Below are 14,732 nucleotides of genomic sequence, written 5' to 3'. Positions count from 1 at the left end.
GTTTATTTGTTTATGGTAAGGTATATGAAAAATAGGACCATCTGGGATGTTTGCCGTGGCATCTATGTAAACCTTAATATTTCTTAATATTTCTTAAGTACTATGTTCCTTTATCAGGGAAGGGGATTTTCCCTTTAAAAAGGTTCTCATTTTGGCCAGAAATGATAGGCCAGGAGATAACAAAGTGGTGAAATGTCCTAGTCTAACAGTAAGAACAAATCTGACGCTCAAATACCAAAGCAGTCAAGAAGACTGTCTTTTGCAGCATATGAGTTGTAGCTGTACTGGGCCAATGTTGATGGGTGATAGGAGTCTAAGAACCTTATTCAGTGATCAGGTGATGGGAAACCTTACAAGAGCTGACTTTTTCAGTGTAAGAGACTGGAGAATGGCATTAACAATTTCTGAAGTAGAATAAATTCCAAACCATAGGGCAAGGGTTCAGCCAGTGCTGCCTTGTATGCCATGATTATTGAAATAGCAAGGTGCTTGAACTCAGAAGATAAAATGTAAAACTGTTTCAACAGATTTCAACAGCTCTCAGTCTGCAGGCAATCTAACAACATTTCCCATACAGACTGATATGTAGGATAGATACTCCGTAGTTTTGAACTATGTACCTAGCAATGTTAGGCCAATAATCTTCACAGTAGACTCATTTAAAATTCCATGTGAAGGTCACGGCTCAGAAAGCAGAATGTGTAGATGAATTCCCTTATCTCTGTCTGGGATAGAACGAACAACAATATAATATAGATTCTTTTGACTGCTGTTGAATAAATAAGGAACCAAAGGCCATTTGGCTAATTTAGGGCTACTAGGCAAGCAGTTCTACTGAAAGCTAGAAAATTCTTCAAAGTTTTTGAAATCTGGAACAATGAAGGGAAAAGGCATATTGTCCTCCATTTGTTATAGTCTTGTAGGAATGCATCTCTTGCTATTGCCTAAATGTCCAGATTCAGAGACACACACTTGAAGTTGATCATTCTTGCATGTGGCAAACCAGTCCACTTCCAGATTGTGGAATCATGTTAGCAATTACTGACTTGAGAGGAACTCAGCATAAGCCTAACCTCTTTATATAGGACATTTCAGTTATATTGTCTAGGATAAATAAAATGCAAGTCTCTTTGGAGGTTTCAATTTTCTAAGATGATAAGACAGCCAATAGCCCCAAGAAGCTGGTATGACACTCCCTCCAAGAGGTGACCATCTTCCCCACTAACAATCCTTCCAATGGCCTCCCCAACCTGTATGAATGGTGGAGTTGGGTCATGTCGTCCTGTTTGCCAGAGACCCATTCTGGGTCCGACAGAGTATCTTCCCAATCTCAGGTGAAGGCAATCACAAAGCTCTTTCATGGCATGCAAGTCAAATTCTGTTAACTCCTAGTCACAAACTCAGGATTAGATCTATCATGGACCCTAACCGTAACAGGCCCAGACTTCGTTCCAAGTATCATCTGGAAAACCAGAGCTGTGCAAGGAATATTCTAAGTCCTTCCTTACTTAGATAATAGTGCTAGTGTTTAACCAAGATGTTATCTCTACCAGGAGCAGCTTTGCAACAATATGAAAGGGTACAATATAATTCTATGGTACTGATTTTTTTTTATTATATACATCTTCTGTTACTTCAAAATTTAGTCATGTTAACAAGTACAGACCCGTTACCCAAACACAAGCTGTTAGAGAAAAATGGTAAATGCATGATTCGTATAACAAATTCAGATCATGCAAAAATATTGACAATTCTTTCTCTCCTCTTTAAATTTTCCACTGAAAACCCTTATATCAATAGCCTCACCAATGGCTCGACACCTTGATGTGGTGGTGGGGTTTGTGAGGTGCAAGGAAGAGGTGGACAATGGTAGCCAGGCATTTTTCTACCCTGGCAGGTGCAACCATGCTACTAAGGCCATTTCTGAGCACCCAGACTAAGTCCAATCCTCTTTTGAACCTTCTATTTTATTCAATCTTTCACTTCTTCCCCTGTCAGGATGAACCAAAAGTTGATGACCTTAGAATGTTAATAGATGATGGCTGTGACAACTCTTGTACTAATGTGATGGAGGGTTGGGATGGGCAGCATTCCTCCTCACCCATAAAATTTGAGTACCTGACAAGTCAGAGCGAGGGGAAAGTCTTTTGTCAAACAAGGCCACCAGTACTGGGTCTGATCTCGAGAGACTGAAGACGCATTAGATGCTGGTGGCCAAGTGTATAACCAAGAAGTAGCCTCTAGGGATAGGCACCACATGGTACCAAACCCAACCCTCCCTTGTTGGGCTCCTTGGTGGGTGGAGGACTACTTGATCGAAATTTTCTAACACGCCCCATGCAGGAACAATCCCCCCATCATATTGACAACACTGGCCTGGACAATGATTCTCCTACCAGCTCTAACCAGAAAAAATCACAGGAACACCAGGGCGAACGCTCTACTGGTGGTAGTTCAGCAAATTTGAGTGTGCTCTATTGCTGAAATCTCTCATTCACCACGAATTTTGAGGTAATGATCCAATGGCAAAAAAGTATGGTAAAGTTGGAAGAATTAAACTCAAAATAGCAGATGAGACTTTTTTTGCAGAGAATGCCAACGCTCAACTGAATGGTCATGAAGTCAATGACAAGCCACTACAAACGAAGCTGTTTGACATCAGTAATCTTAGAAAGGACACTTTTGATTACATATTTTCCTGAGGAAAAACTACTTACGATAGAGAGAAAATCCCCCCCCTATCCCAGTATTGGGTTTGTAGCAAACATACAAAGAAGGCAGTGAAAATTTCTTAAAGCTTCTAAAACCCTCAATACTGCCCTAAATGGTATTCCTCCTAATAATATAAAAAAATACGGACGGAGCATTCGTGTTAAAGCTAAGAATATAATACAAAGCAGACTGTTACAGGCTTTTCTGCCATCTCAAAAATCAAATATAGCCTCAGTATCCCCTCATAAATCATTCAATCACACTAAAGGAGTAATACACTCTAAAGATTTATTTGGTTTAATAGACAACAAAATATTAAGCAGAAGTCCCCCAAATGTAATATCAAGTCAAGAAAATTAACAGAACGAATAATGACATTTTGATAAACTTCTCCTCAGAGTACCTCCCTGACTATATTAGCTTTGGAGACCATGTAAGAATGTGAGTCAGAAGATTTAAACCATCTTCAAAATAATGTAGAAGATGCTTTGAGTATGGCCATTTAAGTGAATATTGTCTGAAGAGCCAACTGAGCCACAGATGCTCAGACAATCATGAACCAAATACCACATGCCATAAAAGATTTGTTCTGCTTTTTGTGTGATGGCGAGCATTCACCGTCTTTGAAAGAGTGCCCAAGGAAGAAATTTGAAAAGGAAGTAGTGGAAACTGCGGATTTGGTAGCGCCAAAAGACAAATATTAGGCGCAAACAGAAAAGAAAACAGTTCATATGCAACAGCAATATAAAATATGAAACTTAAAGAAAAGAAGGAAACTGCAAGAAAAATAATTACAAAAAATAATCAAAATCCAACTCCTTCTAAACCTTCAGCTTCCTTAGTCACAGTGTCTGCAGCAACAGAACGAGACACTAAGTTTACATCATCTGCTACCGAAGATAGGATACCTGCTAAGACAACACCTAAGGAGCAACGAATAAAAAATAGAATGACCCAGAAACGAAGTCTACAGACCTTCCAAGACAGACAGGTAGTTGAGACTGCAAACAAGAATGAAAATCTAGATGTTCCATCAAAGCCATTGCTAACCTCACAGCCTCTGAAAAATTGGCATTGTCTGCATCATGTTCTGATGCAAAAACTTCACCCGACTCAATAAGTTCTACCTGTTGTCCACCAGTAGTGTCAATCAATTCTGTCCAGTACAGAGCAAGATGCTCACTTGATGGATGTAGAAATTTGTGTCCAAATCGACATGTCAGTCAGATCCAAAGAACCACTCAAAATTAGATAATCAATCTCCCTCAGACCACATCTCAGGAGGTGGATCACGTAAAAAATTAACAAGACCTAGTGAATCAAATAAAATTTCATCCAATCATAAGCAGGAAAAGACAAGGAGCTCCAACCTCAAAAAATAAATAACCTTCTCATTCGACATCCTTCAGTGGAACTGCTTAGGTCTTCGATCTTGTGCAGAACTTAAAACATTGATGCATGACCATAACCCTGGCATTATCTGCTTACATGCTGTAGTCCACAGGATGTAAAGTAAAAGGGGTTTGGTCTATACAGATAGGTGTCATCTTACAACAGGTGCAAAGTACAATAATCCACATTTACAATAGAAGCAAAAAATATTACAAAAATAAGAAAAACGTCAAAATTTACAAAATATGCAGCATGCAGCGCATACGAATAGTAGTCCCAGTGATTCCTGTAAAGCAGGCCACGCACTATAAAACATACCATATGATCATCCAACTGAACAATTTGAAAATGTATGGCTAAGGTGGAAGGATTGGCTAATAGTTTGATATTCATCCATCTAAAATATTTACACCAATGTTCTCTGATGCATACTGACATTTGATAGTCTGTGGCCTTCCTAACATACATGAACATGCTATCATCTGCTTTCATTTCTCTTCTCTTTTTCATACTAGCATCAGTCCAAAGAACAATAGACGTCGTTTGCACTTTATTTGCTGTAGAACCTAAACTGCCAAACAAAACTTGGCGACTGATGTTTACATTATGGAGACTTCAGAAACACGAGGAGGATAGGTACTACCAACCAATGGGCCATAGACACATGCAACACTTGTTCAAACTACATTTATGAAAATTTCAGAATTTGTATACTATTTGGAAACATTCAGACTAAAACTGAGATCTCTCTATGGTAAATAGGTTTTATATGAACAAACAAATAGTATTGTATTAGTATACAGTTGCCTAAAACACAAAAACCTAATGTAAAATATAAAAATCATGCAAAAATTGATTGAATACTAACAGTGCTCACAAAATGAGACAAATTGCCTTTCTGGTTTGAAAAAATCAAAGCTGCTGTTCACTTATAATCTCCATTGCTTTTTACTTGTGACATTCATTACAAAATGAAAAGTCAACCACCAAAGGAAATAACAGCGCTGAACTTCACCTAATGCATGCTTGGGGAAAGTATGTTTCTTGAATAGTTTATACCATCTTTTAATCAAGACCATGAAATCTTTGTTACCTAAATCATCCATACATCAACAAAAACCTTAAAAGATGGCAACAACACCCAATTACCAAAAATATGAAAAATATCTACCTCCAATATGAATGCTAGCATTGCAAACATAAAGTTGGAGGCTATTCCCAGCTGGGATTGCTTAACATCCTTCTTACCAACAAAAGTAGGTAACATACCATACACATTTCTGGAATGGCTTTGTCTACAGTGTGACTTAAATGATACTCAATAGGTAGTATAGAAGGTTCTTTACAGCATCTAATTTTGCCTTGGCTGCATTACTTTATTTTTCATATGTTCCAGCTGCAAATCTTGCTACTGAGTTTAGTGGGTATTTGTAACACTGCCATTTTTGCAGTCGGTTTATACTGCTTGGACTGTCAATAACCTAAGGAACAGAAAATACAGGGATACAGTTGTTCAGTCCAGTTAGTTTCTCTGCAAGAATGTTTTTAACTTCTTAACTATTATTTTTTATCTAACAATGTATATTTAAAAAAAAATGTAAAAAATGTGAAAAACCTAGTACATTATCCAAGGCTGTCATGTTTTCCTTTACTCCATAATCTCTGGGACAAAATTTCATAATTAACTGTCATTTACTAATTCAGAAAGTGTAAAAAAAACCAATATTCGAATTCTAATTTTATTTGGAGTCGCAATACCAACTTATTCTTTCATGTGAGAGGGAAACTCCAAAGCTTTTCTTACAACATTACACCCTGCAAAACTAGGTATCCCAGAAATTAGTCTTTTACATCACAGCATATTTTAGTACTAATAATTATTACAATCTTTTAACAAAATATCTAGGGATTTAAGATGAGGCAGCTACAGATATTTTTTATAACAATTTCCATATTTAAGTATTTTCTCAAACATATGGAATACAGCATCAACATTACCCATTAGGTTTTTCTGAGACTATCTAATACATTTATGTAGGGTAAATTCATAAAAGTTATCACTTTCATAGACTGTTAAATGGAGCCACAATTTATCACCTGACCTACAAAAGTGACAGTAAAAAGAATGACTATAAAGTGCCTAAATACTAAAATTTTGTTTTGCTACAATTTTAACCCTTCATTCAAGAAAAACATTCACTAAGCCAGCTCTGCGAGTCTAAACATTTGACTTAGTGGTCTGATTAAACTAATTCATAATGATAGAGCACTTGATCCTATTTATAACCTTATAATAAAATGTTCATGAGGCTTCTCTGAAGGATTTCTTAAATTAGAAGTGAAAATGAAGCAAACTTAAGTTTAAAAACTTAGACTATGAAATGGGAGAGAAAATAAAATGTCAAATTCAGTATAAAAAGCAAGGCAACCAGGCCCAAAGGGATACTTCAAAGAATTCCTTCACAAATAACAAAGATGACAGACACTAAAATGCATATGCTTTAATAGCACGTCAATAAAAATTCTTACTGTTATACATTATTTTTTGAAAATCAAATAGTCATTATGCTTAAGTCACTAACTAAAATATTAAAGGCTGGTAGTCTAAAATAAGATGCAAAATATAGCAAGTTACAGATTTATGAGGTATACACCTCCAGAGCTATCATTACAAACAGAAATATTTAAAGCTAAAATCATTCAACAATACATATAATGAAGTAAAATCGTCCCCATAAATACAAATTTTCCAACATTAAAATAACACCTAACAGACATCCACAGCACTGTACGTAATAACTATAGTACAAAAGCAGAATTATATGAAAAACTAATGCTAAGATATACTAGCTTCTTACTGATATAGCTTTGTACTATTCTTAGACAAAGGATGAAAAAAAACCGGTCAATTATTAGTATGCTGTTGGTAACATTCTTTTTTTTATCATTTACACTTTAATCAATGAACTGATTTTAATACCAGAGGCAAATATTTACCAGTATAACTTACAAATTATTTAGTTCCCAAAGATTCGCAAGAAATAAATCTACAGGCTTTCTTACTAGTAATTTTTAGTATCTAAACTTACATATGATTTCCAACAAGAACGTAAACTTGTCCATAACATTACAACAAAGAATCTCTAAGGTTTGCTATTCCAGTTAATAGTGTCAAAATCGATCAAAACTTTCTTTCTTGGCAAACTGTATTCACTGAAAAAGAAAAAACGTGTATGAGAACACAGAAAACTTGTATTTAAAACAACAAACCCACCAACAAAAATATTTATTATTAATAGTTTCATAGAAAACATGTTTTAGTTGAAAAACATGCTGAGCTCAAACACAACAAATTGATTGAATTGCTATTTATGAAAGAGGAGGATGATAAGAAAAAGCAAACAATGATAATAAAACACAATACATAATGGTAGAAATCTATTTGCTCTCCATAAGGTCTGGTTTGTAATGCAATAGTTGTATCATGCAATTAAGTACTAATGGATGCTTTCGTAGATTTGTGATAGATATCAGGAATTCCAAAAACAGGACACTTACAAAGCACACAGCACAAAAACAAATATTAAAAGAAACACATGTCTCCCTGTCTGCCAGTTCCTTTAAGGTTAGGGGTCATGACGAGGATAAGGATGATTGGCCTAAAAACTGGTAAAACATTACCTGCCACAACAATCTGGCCTGTCTTCCAAAGGTATTCTGTCATGGAAATGCTAAGTGCCTACTCTTAAGTATGGAAGAAAACTCCAAAGTGAACTTAAATACCAGAGAAGATGAAGATGATGCTAGTAAGCCTTGATCTTGACTGAAAGGTCTTCCTGTGAAATGTTCATTTTTAAGTCCTAGGAAAATACTTGCCGACACCAGTTATGAAATTGAATTTATGAGACTGGTTGACTCTAGTAGCCAGTATGAACGAAGAAATAAGAAGTAGATCTGGAAGCTGGGTTTGCTGGATATACGACCTGATGATTCTTACCTAACAGAGAAGACAATCTTGATTCAGACATGTATTCATAAGGCAGGAATAGCAAAGTTATTCATGAACAAGCCATGTTTTCCAAGGAATGAGTTTTGGTTATGAACTCCAGAGAAATGAAGACTGGTCTACAGAAAAAAAGAAGAAAAAAATTAGCAGGGGTTGGGGCTCACTGATGAAATTAGAGGGGGTAAAGGTAAAAGGCTGGCCTAAACAGCCTTGAGACTTAAATCCAATACAGAGGCATCTACCAAGGGTTTACTAGGTCAATTAAGGATTGCAGTATAAAACTTAAATTCCTATAAGAAATTTAATTCTAACTAAAAGAATGGATTTGGCAACATGATATTACTGAAGAAAATGTTTGACTTCATCAGGCAAAATGAAACCCTAGCAAAAGCTGAGAACAAGATATACCAGAAGCATAAGTGATTAAAATTAAATATTTAAAACCAAAACAAACCATTTGCAATAACTTTACAGTGAGTGAAAAAAAAGTCACCAGCATAGAAGGCAAAAACACTAAAAATACCTAATAACTCTCTCATACCACTACAGAGAACACATCAAAATGTATTAGAATTATTGTAATAAGGTAATAAGTTAACAGCATCACCAAAAATCTTATAAGCAAATCGGCATACTCATACACCTACCCACAACAAAGTCAAACAGAAGAATAATAATAATGCCTATAGAGATGCTGGCATGACCTGATATTTAGTGTGAGGTCTTCTGTCTTACGACACGTCCACATGAGCGGGCCTGATTGTCGGGCAAGCATGTCTTCAGTCTCATATACCGGGCAAACCAGCAAAATGGTCGTGCCCGTGTTGAGCAAAGTCACCAGTCGGTTCCCGGTGATCTGAGGCAAGTACTGGAGGTATGACACTGACAGACCTACATTATCATAGGTCCCCATAAAATGAAAATTAAAAGGACTGTTTTATTACAGATCTTTGTAATTTGAGCATGACTTAGTATTTAGTATACAACAAATAAAGAAAATCCAATGGGTTAGGTAACTGGATCTTACATAAATAAACAAATTAATGTAAGCTTATCAATTTGAATATATAAATACAAAATATATATATACACATATATATATGTATATATGAAATTCCTTGCAAAAAGTGTGATAAAGTCTATTACGGACAAACCGGTAAATCTCTTTCACAACGTCTCAAACAGCATCAGTATTCTGTGAGAACTGGGCAAATATCGAATGCATTATTCGTACATATGAGAGATTTAGACCATCCTATTAACTGGAGTCAAGCAAGAGCCTTAATCCCATGTAATGACACAGTTAAAAGGAATATCATTGAATCTTTGTTTTCAATCCAAGTCAAATAATTGAAATGTTCTAAATTTAAGTCTTGGTTTATTTAAACTTGATGCTTTCATAATGAAAAAGTTGTAAGATAAATATAAGCAACAAAATTAATATATTCAGTTTTTACATGTTTTGGACTGTTAGGTTTGTGACCGTGTGATATCCGATAATTCTGGATTATCTCTTTTAATTTTTACCCTTTTGACAATTAACCATCTGGTATTCTTGATCTTGTGTTGTACCTGAGACCTTTCTCTCCAATTGTACCTCATTAACTCCTTGACAATGTCTGAGTAACGACGAAAGCGCTTGGATTTCTGACTATCATTTTCCTGTAGTAGGCTTTTCTTGGAGTAAAACGTTTAATGAAGTTGTAGCGATGGATGTGGGAGAGATAGAAGAGAGAAAGTTCTTGGTAATAGTGGATATGGCAACGAGGTATTGTCAGGCCTGTTGGATAAAAGATAAGAAACCAGAAACTATAATAAAGACACTTTTTGAGTGCTGGTTTGCTATGTTTGGAGTGCCCTCCAAAATATTGTCAGATAATGGGGGAGAAATTCAAAATGAAAAAGTAAGGAGGATGGCAGAAAGATGGAATATTAAAGTATTAGCCACAGCATCAGAATCTCCGTGGAGTAACGGATATGTGAGACCGTTGGCATGATCAGGGGAAGTGTAAGAATGATGGAGGTAGAGGAAGTAGATTGGTCCATAGCTTTGAAATGGTTAGTGAGTGTTAGGAACTGCTTAATGAATAATGGAGGTTTCTCTCCCAACCAATTAGTATTTGGAAAAAACCTTCACTGCAAGCAGAGTAAAAGGGATGGAAGAGGGTATGGTAAGGGACACACTGAATGCAATGCACAAGGCCAGAGAAGCATTTATAAAAAATGAGTCTTGTAATAAAATAAGAATAGCGTTAAACAAAAACATCAGAGAACATAAATTTGAAGAAGCAGTGGTAGGAGATGAGGTATTCTATAAGAGGAAAAATGAAAATGAATGGAGAGGACCTGCTCAGGTAGTGGGAGTATCGGGGAAAACAATAATAGTCAACCATGGGGATTCTTTAAGAGAAGTAGCTAGGATACATGTGACAAGAATTCAACGACGATCACCAGATACAGAAGAGATATCGGCTAGAATAGATAAATCCTATGTTGTGAAAGGTAGATCAGATGGCCCAAATGAAGGGAAAGTAGATTGGCAAGAAGGAGAGGAGATATAGTAGTGGGAGAAGGAATGCAGACACAGAAGAGACTATAGAAAGAGAGGTGATATAGAATAAGGAAAACAGTGGAAAGATAAATGGGAAAGTGGGTTCAATAGAAGGAGAGTTAATGGGAGAGATACCAAAATTCAAAAAGGGAAATAGAGTTAGAGCTATTTAAACAATGATACATGACAATAGAAGAATGGACTATATTAGGTCTGCAGGAAAAAAAGATCAAGCCAAGCATGGGCTGATTCGTAAAATGTACAAGACTCACAGTCAGGTGACAAAGGGTGGGTTAACTTGAGGGATTATAGTCAGGTAGAAAAATTTGAAGATGAAGAGGTGTTGCTGGGATTTGAAAATAGAAGCATAATGGAAGCTAAAGAAAAAGAACTTCAAAGTTGGAGAGATAACCAGGTATATGAGGAGGTAAATGATGTTGGACAAAAAGCTATATCTACAAGATGGATAGTAACTGAAAAGATAAAAGGGGGGGAAAGGATATGTAAAGCAAGATTGGTAGCTAGAGGGTTTGAAGAAGAGATGGCCGAGTGAGAAAAAGATGCTCCCACATGCAATGCTGAAATTTTAAAATTCTGTCTAACCATAATAAAAGGTGAAAAATTGGAATTGTTACACATTGGATGTCAAAACTGCATACTTACAAGGTGACGAGATACAAAGAGAAGTGTATTTGAAGCCACCAAAGGAAGATGGTTGGAGGGGATTATGGAAGTTGAAGAAAAACCGTCTATGTGCTCAAGGATGCAGCAAAATCATGGTACAGTGGTCCCCCCTTCCCCCCCGTATTCGCGGGGGATGCGTACGAGACCCCCCCTGTAATAGTTAGAATCCGCGAATGTTTTGAACCCCCCTCTAAAAATGCTCATAAACTCCTATCCCTGAACATGCAACACCAAAGTATCCCTAAAAAGACCATCCTTCATCAATATACATAAAATATCCTATTATGGTTTATATTAATCTTTGAAATATTATTAATACTGTTTTAAAGTAAATCTTACATTTTATGGTTATACATAAATACATACTATGTACGTAATGCATGACTTAGTTACGTATGTGAAAATAATTCAGTCCCCCCATAAGTATTCAGTCATGCACGTTTTCTTTCATACTGTTACTATTTGAGACATCCATTTTCTTTTTACAAGGGAAACAATTGTATGTGAAATCACAAATACCAAATGTCTGCTTAAAGTATTATCCAACATCAAATATGCCATTGAATTGGCATTATTAATATCATTTTAAAGTCATCTTAAACATTTTACCATTAGAAATATATAAACAGCCAATAGCAGAGAGAGAGAGAGAGAGAGAGAGAGAGAGAGAGAGAGAGAGAGAGAGAGAGAGAGAGAGAGAGAGAGAGAGAATATAACTCCTTACGATTTCAATAGATTGAAATGAACGTCTGTAGGCAACTTTTTCCCCTCCCATAAATTCATATATTTCTCCAGAGAAGAGAGAAGAGAGGACTCTGCAATTATGTTTTGTCTGTCTACTAATTCTTTTGCTGAGAGCGAGAGAGATAAAAGAAGGAAGAAATAGTAACACCAAATGTATACCTTATGTAACATCCTGCATCAAATTTACCTTAAATTATTATCATATTACTGTATTAATCTTAGAGATTGTATTAATATAATTTCAGAGTAATCCTAAACATTAGTAGCCTTAAAGGTATATACTTACATACGTACGTATAACACTTGCAGCCAAGAGAGACAGAGTTACCACTATGACAAATATCTTGTGGAGAGAGAGAGAGAGAGAGAGAGAGAGAGAGAGAGAGAGAGAGAGAGGAGAGATAGAGAGATGATCTCATCTCAGTAAGAGAGAGCGAGAGAGAGAGAGAGAGAGAGAGAGAGAGAGAGAGAGATTACATAAAACCATTAAATTCGTTGACCATTGTATGGCATTGTTACTTTCCAAGCTCCGAGCGTCACTGGAGTTAAGAGAAGGTAGGGAAATTGATACAGAAAAAGACGAAGGGAAGAATTTTCATTTGAAATTAGTTATCATATTATTACTACTTCTATTATTATTATTATTTGAAAATAAAATAAACACGTGCATCTACCATAAAAATTCTCTCATCACAGTAAGAAATAATAGGGTTTATCCTTACAAGTGAAATGGAAAGGTCATTTTCATCTCTTTAAAATACTACCATTATGAATTTTGTAATTACAGTTTTATTATTATTATTATTATTATTATTATCATTATTATTATTAAATAACTGAAATTATCAATAAACATTTTACATACTAGTACCATAAAAATTCTTTCATCTCGGTAAAAGAGAGAGAGAGTGTTTATCTCTCTCTGTTCTCTCAAAAAATACTTATAACGCTTCCAGCGAAAGAGAGGGAGGGAGTTACCACTATGACACATTATCTTGTGTGGCAAAAGAGAGAGAGAGAGAGAGAGAGAGAGAGAGAGAGAGAGAGAGAGAGAGAGAGAGAGAGAGAGAGAGAGAGTTAACCTTAATTAAAAGTGACATGGATAGATTAGTATTGTATTTCTTTAAAATACTATCACATAATATGAATTTTGTAATTACAGTTATTATTATTATTTGAAAGTATTAAAAACAAATAGTACAAGTACTATAAAAAATCTCGAGTCTCAGTAAATGAGAGAGAGAGAGAGAGAGAGAGAGAGAGAGAGAGAGAGAGAGAGAGAGAGAGAGAGAGAGAGAGAGAGAGAGAGAGATGGGGGAAATTTCATGAGCACTTGATGGCAGCAACAAAACAGCTCCTTCCCCCTCCTGCCACTTAACTTGATACGTATGACAGTTTTAGTACCTGGAGTTAGAGAAAGAAGGCGGATTTCCTTCATTCTTACATAATTTTTTAAATTTATAAGCTAAAATCTTACTAATTCACTATGGTATTTTCTTTAATGAATTGATATTATTGCTGTATAAATTGATATTAATATTTGAAAATAGTAAATAATTTATTTATCATACAAAAAACATACATCTTTGTAGTAGAGAGAGAGAGAGAATTATTATTTTTATTATGTGATATCATTTAAACTTATTAAACTTACTAATACAGTATTAATCAAAATTAATATTTGAAAATTAGTAAATCATTTTTGTATCATAAAAATGTATGTAGTCATGAAAATAAACATCAAAATACACTAATTAGTGATTATTTTCGTCGGAAAATTCCGCGAATGGGCGAGTCCGTCCGCGAATAATTTCTAGATAGGTTCCAAAGAAAAATCCGCGAATGTGTGAGTCCGCAAATCCGGAGAACGCGAATACGGGGGGACCACTGTATTGTAAAGTGGTGAAAGTAGTGAAGGAGCTTCAAGGTGAGAGAAGTAGACTAGAACCTAATATATTCTTTTGGAAAAAGGACAATAAATTGAATGGCATTTTGTGTACACGCGTAGATGATTTTTGCAACGGAGGAACTGAAGGATTCTTAAAGGAAACGATTGGGAAATTGAAAGGGAAATTGCAAGTAGGAGAACAAGAGAGTAAAAGGTTCAAGTATATAGGAGTAGTAATAGAGCAGAAGGAGAATAGATTTTCCCTTAATCAGTGGCAGTATATAAATTCCATAAGAGAACCAGAGGCTAGAAGATATACGGGTAATAGAGTGCTAGAACAAAAGGAGTTAACTGAGTATAGATCAGTGGTAGGACAGCTGAATTGGGTATCACTACACACGATGCCAGAAATATCATATGATGTTAGCGAATTAAGTAAAGCATTTAAAGAAGGAACAACTCAGGATATGAAGAAGCTTATTAAAATTGTGAGAAAAACTAAGAGCATGATGGGCGTGTTACAATAAGTGAGATGGAAGAAGAAAGGGTTTATTGGGAAGCCTATGCAACGCTTCATTTGGAAACATAGAAGATGGCCATACTCAACTGGGTTATATTATTTCCTTGACATGTGGGAAGAGGAGAAGTCCCATTTGGTGGAAGTCTAGGAAATCCAGGAGAGTGGCAAAATCCACCATTGAGGCCGAAGCCCTGAGTGTTGGGAAAGCTGTAGAAGGATTGATATATTTCAAGCA

General features: G+C 35.7%; 1 protein-coding gene across 3 annotated transcripts in view; it reads right to left on the bottom strand.

Moving 5' to 3' along the window:
• Nucleotides 1-2,832: 2,832 nt before the first annotated feature.
• The window catches only part of LOC135200195 (uncharacterized), a 252,982-nt gene continuing 241,082 nt past the window's right edge, over nt 2,833-14,732 (bottom strand). The window contains exon 9 of one of the 3 annotated variants that reach the window (XM_064228628.1): nt 2,833-7,317. In XM_064228628.1, coding sequence (XP_064084698.1) covers nt 7,248-7,317 — 70 coding nt within the window. In that variant the 3' untranslated portion in view covers nt 2,833-7,247. Of the gene's footprint in view, nt 7,318-7,992; nt 8,102-9,470; nt 9,891-14,732 lie in introns of those variants that run through there. The other 2 variants (XM_064228629.1, XM_064228627.1) reach the window with 2 other exon arrangements.

Source organism: Macrobrachium nipponense, chromosome 26 (genome assembly GCF_015104395.2).
Source record: "Macrobrachium nipponense isolate FS-2020 chromosome 26, ASM1510439v2, whole genome shotgun sequence".
Lineage (NCBI taxonomy): Eukaryota > Metazoa > Arthropoda > Malacostraca > Decapoda > Palaemonidae > Macrobrachium > Macrobrachium nipponense.
The sequence above is the reverse complement of the archived record's forward strand: the minus strand, read 5'-3'. Positions and strand labels throughout refer to the sequence as shown.